Here is a 13,846-nt window from a genome sequence, read left to right on the forward strand (position 1 = left end):
GGTAAAGGAGAAAATCAGTAACAGAACTGTCAGTAGAAAGCGGGCTGTGGTTTCACTCCTGTCTTTATAAAGAGTCGGATTCTGTTGGCCTTGTAAGTGCATTCATGTTTACATTATGGCAGGAAAACACAGGCTGTGAGTCAGACAGACTTGGGTTTGAATCCCACCTCTGCCACTTAGCAGTTGCTGCTTCATCTCCACATGCCTTAGTGGCCTTGTCAGTGAATGGGACGACCACCGTCTAGGTTCCAGGAGTGTTTAGGGGTAAAATGAGAATGTGTGCGACACACTCACACATTGCAGACAACCAGGGAGTGTGAAGTCCCTTTGCCCAGGTAAATGCCAAAATGCAGGTATGTTAAGGGCTTTTGAGGAAGCAGAATAAGGACAACAAGAACTTTAAACAAATTTTGAACTCTAGCTGGTAGGTTTATAATTTGAAGAGGCCCGGGTGGGCAATTCTAGTCTCTATGTATTCTAGGATTGATCAAATAAATATATTGAGGATAATGGGAGCTGGATTCCTCACTGCCTGAGAAAAGAACGCAAATAGAGAAAGGGAGAAAGGATAAACCCTGTAATGCTGAAATGGGATTAAAGGTATCAGTATGAATTCATCGTTTTTCATACATATAGTCACAGATGTGTGCAGAAACATGTGCTGTGTACACATACACACATATGCAGATGCATACACCTCTCCTCTAGATCTGTACCCTAATAAGCCCTGAGAGCAGCAGCACACCAACAGGAATGAGCACACTCAGTCCCCAGATCTTGGCTTCTAAATACCTTTCTTCAGTAAAAAGAACCAGGGCTCTTTGGAGAAATGGCTGATTCCGGGGATGGGTCAGGAAATGTATCAGGTGAGCCTACGCCTGGAATATGTAATGATGCCAAAAAAGTCAGAAAGTACATAGAAATATGAAGATAATATGACTAAACCCAGAAGTCAGCTGGAAAGGTGTCTCACTGGCCACATCTGAAGCAATTTGAACATCAAAATAAATAATGACAGTGAAAGATTATAGCCCATTGAATAAAATAAAAATCCATAAGTCCATGTTGTTACAAATACAAACACAGAAATATACACACATGTCAGGAGAAGAAAAAATTCTTTCTTACAATAAAAAGCCAATACAGGCCGGGTGCGGTGGCTCAAGCCTGTAATCCCAGCACTTTGGGAGGCCGAGACGGGCGGATCACGAGGTCAGGAGATCGAGACCATCCTGGCTAACACAATGAAACCCCGTCTCTACTAAACAATACAAAAAACTAGCCGGGTGAGGTGGCGGGCGCCTGTAGTCCCAGCTACTCGGGAGGCTGAGGCAGGAGAATGGCGGGAACCCGGGAGGCGGAGCTTGCAGTGAGCTGAGATCCGGCCACTGCACTCCAGCCTGGGTGACAGAGCGAGACTCAGCCTCAAAAAAAAAAAAAAAAAAAAAAAGCCAATACAGAAATGTAGAAGTAATAATACAAATTATCATTGGGCAACCATCATCATAATAGAGCCAGTCAAACATCATCAATAAATGCTGAAGCTAAGGGGTGAAAGTTTAAGGAATAGCAGGATATTTACAAAGTGTCTCTCCAAAAAAGTAACTTTATGGAGTTACTGGAGAAACCTGGCAATTAGCACATTAACCAAATGATCAAAGTTAGTATCATGGCTGGACGCAGTGGCTCATGCCTGTAATCCTAGCACTTTGGGAGGCCAAAACGGGTGGATTGTCTGAGCTCAGGAGTTCGAGACCAGCCTGAGCAACACAGTGAAATCCCATCTCTACTGAAATACAAAAAATCAGCCAGTTGTGGTGACAGGCACCTGTAATCCTAGCTACTCAGGTGGCTGAGGCATGAGAACCGCTTGAACCCCAGGAGGCAGAGGTTACAATGAGCCAAGATATCAGTTAGGAGATGAACTGGCATTACAATGCCTCCTGATATGATGCAATGAGAAGAACACCACAGCATGTCTTCGATACTCCTGTGGAAAACGTATACCCTCAATCTTACCATGAGCAAACATCAGACAAACTCAGATCAAGGGACATTATACAAAATAATTGACCTATATGCTTCAACAGTGTCAGTGGAGGCTAATGAGGCATGGTGACTGCAGCCCCACAGGAGGTGGGATTTGCAAAGGATATTCTTGGAATGAAGGATGAAATTTGAATAAGGTCTGTAGATGAGATAACAGTATTGGATCGGTTTTAATTTCCCAATTTTGATAATTGTACTGTAGATACACAAGAGAATGTTCTTGTTTTTAGGAAATGTGTACTAAAATATTTAGGGATAAGAAAGCATCACTGTCAGCCACTCACATTAGACAATGTGTGTGTGTGTGTGTCTGTGTGTGTGAATAAAACAAATGAGATAAAATATTAATATTTAGGGATTCTGGGTCAAGAGCATATAGAAATTCTTTGGATGTCTTTTCTGTAACTCTGAAATTGTGCCAAGGCAAAAAGCTTAAAAAGGTTTTAAGGGGGCAAAAAGCAAAGAATTTAAGTCTTTAATGGGAAAATGATTTTTTTTAAGCATACATACCACTAGGAAATTTATATATTTAGTAGCCACATGATGAATAATCTTGAAATGATTACTCAGCAACCCAGATTCCTCCATGATTAGTTTACATTTACAAATATTTTCCTGTAGTTATACTGAAAATGATTTCTTTGGTGCCCATGTACCTCTTTTATGTAGCAGTTCACTACTTCTCCTCCCATGCCTACAGTGTGCCAGGTTCTAGCTAGGAATTTTACATATGCTGTCTCTCCTAATTCTCACAATAATGCAGAGAAGGACATGTTATTGTACCCATTTTACAGATGAAGAAAGAAGGATTAAAGATGTTAAATGACTAAATGATGGTTACACAATTAGTAAGTGGTAGCAGCTCAATCAGACCCAGGTCTGTAAATACTTCCCAGCAGAATAAAGGCCAAGTAGAGCCTCACTCTCTGCAGAGGGTAGAAGAGTCAAGAGGATGCAGCCGGTGCCCCCTCCTGCATAACCGGGCACGCACCCGCCCATCACACCCTCGCAGTCTCCACATGCCTCTGCCACGCTGGGCCTTCATACCCTTGGCTGCAGCTGGCCAGCAACACTCACCACAGATAAAGCACGTGGTCTTCAAGATCTCTTCCTTCTTCTGCTTCTCACTCCTCAGGTCAGCAAAAGTGTCAATGATAACCCCAAAAATCAGGTTAAGAACAATGATGATAACCATGAAGAAGAACAAGAGATCATAAATCACTCTAGCAGCAAACAGGGGTTCCTGGAAAAGAGAGGTGTCTGAATCAGTCTGGGTCCCTTGTGACCCTTTGGTCTGCAGAGCCTGGGACACAGCTCAAGCGAGACCTCGTCTGCTTGGGTAGAAGTTAAACTGGGCATTAAACTTTTAAATTCAAAATTGCATCTCTTTTCATATCCCCTGTCTCAATTGTGATTTCTCCAAGTGTGGTGTGACACAGCCAGGAGGGATATTCGACGTGCGTTCAGGTGGATCAGGCCTAACCCTGATGGAAACAGTCCCTAAATCTACTGAACAGAGAGCCAGAGCTAACCCTTTCCACGCAGCTGATTTTGCGGCACCACCTCACATGATAGAGAGGAAAGAAGCCTGACGAGCTAGTTCCGCAGCTACTCAGCCCTACTCCCAGCTTTTCCTCTGTGTCTGCAGTTTACACTCAACACCACTGCATGGTGCTCCCACCAACCACCCCACCCGCCGCCTTTGCCCTTCCTTCCCCTTGGGATTAATTTACCTCTTTGGACGGCTTCCTGAGCACATCTCCTACTCCACCCCCGCTCCGCAGCCCGTGACTCAGTACAGTGACAATGCACATCAGCAGCGTCTCACATGTGTGCTCTTTATCCTGTTCCGTTTCTTCTGCAGGGACCAGCTCTGTGAACATGGCAAGTAATAACAGACAGAAAACGTGAGGGGAAAGGAGAGACCGGGATTTTGAAATTCTGTTTCCTGAATGCCATCTTACCAGGCACACAAAAGAATAAAATTAAGGAATCAAGAGCCAAGTACTTTCTTTCAAAAGCTAAAGTCGTCTGGGGCAACTCTGTTTTCATCGCTAACCCCTGCTAATTTCTCCAGCTATGGTAGTATTGCTCTCCCTCTATGGGATCTAAAACATGCCCTGTCCTTTTCAGGTTTTAAACCCCAGACCCAGCTGCAAACAGTCTTTTCATGTTAGATGAGTTGCTTCACAACTCTGAGTCACAGGCATCTTGTCTCTCAGATGAGGGTTATGCCACAGGACCCAAGTTCCTCACTGGGGATGATGTGAGGACTAAATCCAGGGATATTTCATGGCAGGGCCTCTGGATAAACTGCTTTGCATTGGAGGCTGTTCATTTTCACTGGTTTATGCAGTAAGAGCCATGCCTTGCTGTCTGCCTCATTCCTCTCTCCAGCTGCAGAAGGGTCTTGCTAAAACACAGATTTCATTACTCATCTTCCAACAAACCCTGACCATCCTCTGGATGAAGTTTAGCCTCCTAAGCCTGACACAGAAGACCCTTCATGATCTAGCCCTTTGTTTGTATCTGTGGCTTCATTTCTTGTTACTCTCCTTCCTTATAATCATTATCTCCCCAAACTTGCTGTTTTTTTCTTTTGACCTTTAAAGCCTTTAGATGTACTATTCCCTCTCCCTGGAATATCAAGAGTCTTCTGTTATAGTTTGGGTATCACTTCCTTGATGATACGCTGACCGCAGTAGCAGGCTGGGTGCCTAACTTCTGTATTCCATCCTTATTCCCAGCATTGGGCAACTCTCTAGCAATCACCATTTGGCCTGCCTGCACCCTCCACTACATTGCTGTCTCTTAGAGTACACCACGGTCCCTGGCAAACGGCGGGCACTCAGTATAAATCGGCTGAATCACATCAGATCTTTTCTTCATGTGTAACCTTCTTTTCCCTTTATCTCCCTCCTCTCTCTCAGTCTTTCCCTTGGCTATAGCCTTACTCCTGAGCAGTAAATTTAATCTTCCTCCAACATCACCTGCATCAGTTAAGCCTCTGAAGGAATCCGATATTAAGATGGGGCTTACAGTTAGGAGGTCCTACCTTCTTTGGGTGCAGGAGAGGAGCAGTTCTCCCCACTCTCCACCCTACACACATCGGAGAACAGGAACTCGCTTGCCAAACTCTCGCCGGTTTCTGGGAGAGAGAAGGAAATTTTATGATGAACAATCTGGCAGCATATGGTTAAAATGTTTGAAGTCCCCAATTCACGGCTGATTAAACAATTCTTTACATAAATAACACCCTAGAATCTTGCATATAAATTCAAAGCAGAAATGCAATTTACACTTTCATTTGGTGATCTGGATGGGAAAAAAGCCAAAAATGTCAATTCCTGTAGGCTTACTAGAAATATCGCACTTAAATAGCACCTCTCCAACTTTAAAGACAAACAGCTGAAACTCTTAGACAGATACTACTGAACGTACAGACTCCAGGAAGATTTATACCAAGTCTGCACGAGAAGCATCAGCAGGCATTCATAGAAATCCAAGGTCCAGGCCAGTTTAGTCCACAACTCTAAGATGGCTGGCAGTTTAAGTGTGACTTAGTGTCAACTTGGGAGGCTGGAGATACATGCCAAGAACACAGCCTTTGGGAGGGAGAGCACAAAGGCTGGCTGGCTCAGTCAGCCACAATGATTCTAGTCTGTTCCTTAGACTCAGGGGATGAAAAACCAGTAGTATTTCACTAAGTAGGGCCAACTATTGTAACTGAGAGAAAAGGGCACTTGGGTATCAATAAAGTATTATGGTCAGTTTTTTTCACTCTCAAAATTGGAAATCTCTTCTGTTCTTGCTATGTGTAAAAATAACGAGCTCACTGTAAAACCTGCATATAGTAAAAAAGCCCCAGAGAGCGAGCTACTGCTAGCAGTCTGGAGGTATAGTCATCCATGTTTTCATATATGGATATGAGCTTTTTAATTTTTAAGAAGACCGGGCATGGTGGCCCACACCTGTAATCCCAGCACTTTGGGAAGCTAAAGCTGGGTGATCGCTTGCGCCCAGAAGTTTGAGACCAGCCTGGGCAACATGGCGAGAACCCATCTCTACAAAAAATACAATTAGCCACACGCAGTGGCAGGCGCCTGCAGTCCCGGCTACTGGAGAGGCTGAGGCGGGAGGATTGCTTGAGCTCGGGAGGTTGGAAGTTGCAGTGAGCTGAAATCATATACCACCACACACCAGCCTGGGAGACAGAGTGAGATCCTGGGTCTCAAAAAAAAAAAAAGACATACATGCGATCCTACTGTAGTTATCCTTCTGCCATTTCCAGCTATATCTTGTGGGTATTTTTCCATGGAGGTTTATAAAGATGTACCTATGTGCAAGGCACCCCACCTCATGGATGTACCATGATCTGATGACACACCCCTGAACATTTAGACTGCTTCCAACTGTACATTGCAGCGAATGTTCTCCCAAATATGTCTGTTTCCACATGCACAGTCAGCAGGCTTGTTTCTCTTTATGTATAGATGCCTAGAAGTAGATTTACTAAGTTAAAGAGATGCATACTCCAACGCTCTCAATATATATGGTCACTGCTTTACAAAAGCGTTGCATTAGTTTAAAAGATAATGTTAGTGAATAAATAAATGTCAGATCTGGTCACTCACTCTTAGCATTTGATATGCCACACTGCCTTTTGAGTAAAGTGAGAATGAAGATCTGTATTTGAAATTCACACTCTACGTGTTAGGGAGATACAATGGGGAGACAGCTGCATTACTAAAGTCCTTATTTTCTTTAGTTCAGTTATAATCAGGAAATAATCTTTTAACATTAAAAAGATCAGAAGATCCCAAACCCACCTGGAACAGCTGTTTCATTGGGCAGCCTATCTACTTCCAAGATAAAGTCATCCTTGAAGAAAAGATAGCCCACTATTGAGAACAGGTAAACAAGGATCAGAGCCAGAACTGCTGTCAGGATGATGGACCGTCCATTGCGAGTGACACTTTTAATGACATTAAGCAAAGTCTCTTCTCTGTACACTAAATCAAAAAGCTTTGAAAACAAACAAAAAGAATTTTAAGAAGCCTTGATGTTACATGTACATCACTATCCCATAATGAAAACTTGGTTTATAGAGCATTTACCCTCTTAGAAACTCAAAAGCATTACACATGATCTTAACACTGAACATCTTCCTTGGCTTCACAGTGAAACGGAGATGGTAAAAATGAGGAAAAATAAACACAGAAGAGGGGAGCAGGAAACAGCAGCAATTTCAAGTAGTATCCAGAGCCATTTAGAGGGCCTGGAAATAGAGAAAATACATGCTTGTGCCAATAAATTTCAGAGAGAAAGGAAGAGGAAAGTGATGAGGGTCTTGGCATCCATTCATTTAGAAGGTACTGAATTGAGTTTCTATGAAGAGCCAGCCACCCTGGTCCCTGCCCTCCTGCAGCCAAGTGTCTGCTGGGAAGGCAGACATACTACAAGCCAGCATCAGTGGCAAGAACTCTGGACTTAGATATAAGTTCAAATCTTAGCTCAGCTACTGTCCACCATAGGATCTCAGGCTAGGCACTTTCATCTTCCCCTCTGAGTCTCCATTTCCTCATTTGCAAACTGGAGGATGTAGAGTTATTATGAAGAATAAGTAAACCACGTATGCACAGTGCTTAGCACACTGGCATACATATGTTGAGTAAGTACAATAAATAGTAATTATTAATTTCCTAATCAAGAGACTGGGGCAGGGTCACATAGCTAGTATATCACAGGGACATTAGTGGTGGTAACACTGTGAGGGTAAGACCCCTGCAGGTCACAGTGCATTCACAATCCAGGCTTGCCCTCTGCTAAGGAACCTGCTGTTTGCAAGAAGTTGGCTTCCTGAGGAATGGAGGATCCCTGTAGGTACATATAGGTATGGGAGGATGATGGCTAGTTTTCCAAGAGCTACAGTCACAGATACTTGGCTAGGAGAATGGTGGGGAGTGTGGGGAGAGAGCTCTCTGAAGTTACTCTTAGACCTGAGGCTAGTTTTTAGCATGGCCTCTGGCTGCTGTCTAATCTTGTACAGAAGGTTTGGTCTCCAATGTGGCTTTGGGGTGTGACTGCACCATGAAGTGAGTCAGGGGACAGGGTCAAATCCTGACTCTGCTTTTAATTTGTTGCAAGATGTCGGTCAAGCCATCTAAGCTCTCTGGTTCTGTTTCCTCATCTGTAAAATAAGTGGACTGAGACAGCTGATCTCTGAGTCCCTTCCAATTTAGAATTTCACATCCGAGGTCATTTTCTGGTTGATTGGCTTTTCTGCCTCCTTAACACCAATCTGTGTTCTGAGACTAGTTCTGTGAAAGGCATTGGGTAGAGTAGGATACTTCAAGGGAAGCAAGGAAGAGGCGTTTAGTCAATACAATGCAATACGACAGAAGGCAAAGTGTTGCTGTTAATGTTGGTTAAATATTTTCCAGTAGCTCAATATAAAGCGGCAAGTAAGGGCAACTTCAGACAACAAGCAAATGATACTTGTTTTCTGTTGTTAAGGATTGCAGAGATTATACAGGCTCCAAATCATTGAAATGACAAGCAATTTTTTTCTTTTCACCCATCTGTAATTTGTGATTTTAAAACATTCAATAAGTATTATTTGTATAAAAGAAAAGCTTTCTTCTAATTAGAAAATTATACATGTTCAATGGAGAAAACTTGGAAAAGAAAAAAGAAGTCACAAATAATTCACCATCTAGAGACATTTGTTCAATAGCTTAATTCCTTCTGGCCTTAAAAAAATGCAATTTATAGATACATATTGTTTACAAAAATATTAGACCATAATACTGGCACATAACCAGCCTTTCACCAAGCCATCAGGAACATTTTCCTGTCAAAAATGATTACCTGGTATTTCACTACATGGGAAAAACATGATTAACATAACCAATATGTTTTTTAAAAAGTCAAGATGTTTCCAATTATATGTCGTAATAAATAATGCTGTGAGGAACACTTCTATACATGTCTCTATACATGCTCATCTAGTTATTTCTTTTCGACAAATTTTTGGAAATGGAGTATTTGGGTCAAATGGTATAAGAGAAACATTTTGCCTACTGCCTTCAGAAAGGCAGGATCACTTTACATTCACCACTAGTAAAGAATCATGCCCATTTTACCCCACTCTCACTAGTACTGGGCACTATCAGGCTTTTCAACCTTTACTAATGTCACAGGTAAAACACGGGATTGCGCTGTTTTCGTTAGCATGTCTTTGTTTAGCACCAAGGATGAACCTTTTTGCATGTTTACTGACCATCTGGATTTCTGCTTTTGTTAACTGCCTGCTTATGAACTTTGCACACTTTCATCTCCAGGTGTTAATATTTTTCTAAGGACACAGCTTTAATGCAGGCTCAAGACCAGGGCCAGCCAGTCTTTGGGGGGTGAGGGGGGGGCAGCAGTTTAATTGGGCCACCAGATTACCCTCCCTGCCTTCTGGCCTGCTAGCATGGAGGCAGCTCTCCCAACCCTAGAACACATGGGTGTTCCCTGCTGAGGTCTCTCTCCTTTTATAGGCAGCCCAATTTCTTTTGGTTGCAGCCTTTCCTTATTAGTAGAATCATTTGAAGTGTCAGTGTTTTCTGGTTCTTACCAGACACATTCAGGACTGCTTTGATACCAAAAGGAGCATATTACTTGAAGCTACAAACAAGTCAAGGTCCATACGGCTTAGAAAATCCCCCCTGAAGCAAAGGAGAGGCATCCAACCACAATCTAGTCTGATCCTATTGCATTTCCTAAAACTGAACTGAGGTAGCATCATCAGAAGCTGAGAGTTACTCTTATCTTTCTGTGATAAGTTAGAGACTTGAAAGCACAGATGCAAACTAGAATGTGAAATGCCAGTTTCACTGATGCAAGGACTTTTTCACATGCTTGAATAAAAGGCAGTGTCAACTTGGGCATCAACAGAGTTGTGTGACTCTGAGCAAGTTACCTAACTTCACCAAGCCTCAGTTTCCTCAGGTGTAATTGGAAGATACCATCTACCTCAAAGGTGGTAGTGAGAGCGTGTAGAGAAGAGTACAGGGTGAGCACTCACGCAACAGCTGTCCCTGTGCTGTGCTCCAGACTGTGAGACCTATGAGGGTAGGGACTGTGTTCCTCTCACCATTATGTGCCCTGCATCAGGCACTGGCACTGGCCTGCATTGCAAGTCATGAAAAGAAGAGGACTCGAATGAACAGAAAAGAAGCAAAGCCAACTGGAGGCAGATTGGAGGAAAGGGCGAAGCGTCTACTGGGGCGAGGTGGCATTGGCCAAAGGGGAATCTCCTGTCTCTTGGGAGAGACTCCTTGGCAGAGATGAGAGAGACCACCAACTGAACTCTGCCACCCTGCCAAGGGAGGACAGGAATTTGTTGTCCAGGGACATGATGGCATGAGACAGAAAGTTCCAGAAACAGACATAAGTCTCTAAAGATTTCTGATACAAAGTGACCAAAATAGGCCACATAATGGGAATCACAAGTATATCCTGAGACCTCTCTGCCTAAAACCTCAAAATATAGCCAGATCTATTTTAAGATGAGGGAAAAGAATCCATTCCCTTTAGCCTGCCAAAATCCACCCCTAATGGAATGAGCTAATCCTAGTGATCTGAACGGTGAATTCCTTATGGTGTTTTGGACGGGGGAAGGAATATAGAATGACAAAGACAATAATAATAGCTGGCAATCGTTCGGCAGTGCTATTCTAAGACGCTGACCTGAACAGCTGCATGTAATCCCTATGACGGCCCTGTGAGGGAGATACACTGTTCTCATTTTGCAGATGAGGAAACTGAGGCACAAGGCAGTCAAGTACGTTAAGCAAAGGGAGCATCTCACACAGTTGCATTTTGTGCTTTCAAATCTCTAACCTATTGCAGAAAGATAAGGGTAACTCCCAGCTTCTGAGGATGCTGCTACCTCAGTTCACTTTTAGAAAACGCAACAGGATCAAACTAGATTGTGGCTGGATGCCTCTCATACATGCTTCGGAGGGATTTTCTAAGCACCTCCCTGAAGAGCTTTCCTTGCTCTGCCTTTTGCAAGTCCCTCCCTCTTTGTAAGTCAACTCTGAGGCCTTGATCATTTTTGTCCTCACAAATATTTTAATATTTCTAGGCTCTTTACGGTGTTGCTTGCAGATAGGTCAATTTTATGCTTCCTGTCATTTTATGTAGGCACAAGAAAATGGTTTCTTATCTACAACGCCACAGGTCTAGATTCCCTCTAACTACAGGAAAGTAAGCAGTTATTTGATTTGTAATTTAAAAACCTGCTCAGGAGGAAGGTGATGGAACCAGCTTGTTTAATAGACTGTCAAGACATTAAGCACTTGGCTCATATCGGAACAAAGTAACTGCTACTGAAAGGGTCTCCTGGACCAATAAATCTACTAAGCTCATGATCATGAATCCTGGGGCTTCAAAACTGGCTCCTACTCTTATGGTCGCTACATGTGTTCACGAGAAATGGATTCCATGAGAACTGTTGGATGACAGCCTCAAAAACACTCCTCTTGTTATAAGTGCTGGCTGAGTCTAAGAAGTAAAGAAAAACGAAGGTGCATGGAGAGGAAACATCTGAACCTACTGCAGGCATTTTCCATTACTGAGAATTAACAGATTTGGACTGCACAGTACACAGTGCAGTTGTGCGACTCTTGAATTCCTGGGCTGACCCAATTCCTGTGGAGCTTTCCTCTCAGATCCCCCAAAAGTTGCAAACTGTGGAGCTTCAATATTGATGGACCAGGAACACCAATCACCATTAAAAGGAAGGGTCTGTGATGAGAGAGAAGCCCTAGGACCCTTTCCTAGTTTCCCCACACATAAAATATTTCCACACCAGGTACTCACCAGCAGACTGTAGAAGAATTCATGGACAAAGAGCCCCATGGCACAGATCACCAGATACAACAAATGATAGAGGAACTCAACATCCAGAACCATGGCTCGGTAGCCTCTTGTGAACGTCCCACAGTTGCCCACAAAGCTCATTAGAAAGATGATTTTATTGCATACCTGAGAACAATGACAGGACCAGTCAGATGGCATGGACTGTGCCCAACTCTTCATGAGAGCAAAGAGAGTGTCTCACACAGACGTATTTCAGTCACCATGCCCAAACAAACGCTTCCTTTTCCACCTGGTGCCCACCAAACCCACCAAGAACTATTTGCAGATCTAAGTCATTTCATTACTTTGCTTTTCAGGCATATTACAAATTACATGGTAGTGAAATAACTTCATGTGCAACAGTAATCAAGTAGCATTTCTCTATGGCAAAAACAAAATTAACACATACTGAGATTATGATTTTCAAAATGAGATATGAATCATTTCTAACATTCTTATATGAGTTAGTCAAACACAGAAGTCACCTCAATCCACGAACCCTGTGATCAGCATGATCAAAAGCATTTTCTGAACTTGCTACATTCTAGGCACTGGAAGGTGGCAGTTGAATGAGCAGTGATCAGTTCTTGCCTTTCATTGCTCCTAAGTCCACAGGGAAAACAAGAATTTTCTTGGGGGAAGAAACATAAGGGACTCCAGGATGAGTTCTATTCCCCTGCCCTCTCTTCTGGGAATAACTTCTAATTTCCCCTCTGAGTAGCAGTCTTTGAGGTCTGGGTGGGACTCCAACCTGGCCATCACAATACTGTATTCCCCTGGGTACAATGACTGGTTTAGAGAGAGACACAGGACCAAATGGAGCCAATGATGTCCACTGAGCTCTTTCTTGGGATTGCAGCAAAAGGTAATTTTGTTCTTTCCTACCAACCTTGGACCTGAGCAGCTGTAAACTCTGGAGATGCCACATTACCAACACTGAAGGCACCACCAGCACTGGGGACACAGAGCCAAAAGATGGCAAGGAGGAACTGGGCCCTGAGGACACTGTCTGAGCCCCTGTATCAGCTGTGCCTGAAGCAAGGCTCTTGGTTTCTTGGTCAAAATGAACCAATATGTGTTCTCCTTTGCTGAGGCTAGCATGGATTAGGTTTTCCGGTATCTGCACCTGGAGGAGTCCTAACTGAACTACTGTGCGATATAGTCCCACCTTTGGCAGAAACCCCAATGCCTGGAAGTCCATCTCTAGCAATATGTTGACAGAAAAACTTGGCTCAGGAGGAGGCCAGAGAGGACCCTCTCTGGATGCACTTGGTAAAACCATCTTCTGCTACTCGAGCTCCCTCGGCCACAGGTGCGGGGGAAATACTGCCAGTTAATCTGGTAGGTCGGTGTAAGTGAGCTTCTCGGCAATCAGATAAGCGAGGAAGCCGACACCCACAGATCGCTGCTGGCTTTCTCAGACAGGCTAAGCATTCAATCTGCCAGTTTTTTCCAAAATTCTAACCTTTGCTAGTGGAGGGGCTTTCATAGGGTGGGAAAGTAGCACTGACTCTGGATGATCCATGATGATGTGGTTTCAGGGAGGGGCAGATGGTGCCCTGGGTGACATCACACATTACAGGACCTCAAACACACCCCAGCTCCTGCCATCTTAACAGGGTGATCCATTTCACCCGAATCCATTCTCCCCTCTAACTTCTGCCCTAGTTTTCTCCATTGCTTCCCCAGGAAATAGCTGCTATTTGTGGTCTCAGCTTGCGGCTGGACTCTGCCTGTTAGTCTGAGATCTGGCTCCCATCCCCACCTCTCAACAGAGGCAGCTCATGTGAAGTCTCAAGGATTCTGCGCACCCAGCAGTCTTCCTGTCTGCTCTTAGCATCTTTCCCAGCTCCCTGCAGTGTGACCAGGCTCCCACCGCACCCTG

The 13,846-nt window shown here is 43.7% G+C and overlaps 1 protein-coding gene across 13 annotated transcripts in view; it reads right to left on the reverse strand.

Moving 5' to 3' along the window:
* The window catches only part of ITPR1 (inositol 1,4,5-trisphosphate receptor type 1), a 354,333-nt gene that overhangs the window by 29,471 nt on the left and 311,016 nt on the right, over positions 1–13,846 (reverse strand). For all 13 annotated transcript variants that reach the window (XM_009200308.3, XM_009200306.3, XM_009200305.3 and 10 more), the window contains 5 exons: positions 11,923–12,087; positions 6,879–7,074; positions 5,105–5,197; positions 3,783–3,922; positions 3,127–3,292 (listed from right to left, as the gene is read on the reverse strand). In XM_009200308.3, coding sequence (XP_009198572.2) covers positions 3,127–3,292; positions 3,783–3,922; positions 5,105–5,197; positions 6,879–7,074; positions 11,923–12,087 — 760 coding nt within the window. The remainder of the gene's footprint in view (positions 1–3,126; positions 3,293–3,782; positions 3,923–5,104; positions 5,198–6,878; positions 7,075–11,922; positions 12,088–13,846) is intronic.

Source organism: Papio anubis, chromosome 2, assembly GCF_008728515.1.
Source record: "Papio anubis isolate 15944 chromosome 2, Panubis1.0, whole genome shotgun sequence".
Lineage (NCBI taxonomy): Eukaryota > Metazoa > Chordata > Mammalia > Primates > Cercopithecidae > Papio > Papio anubis.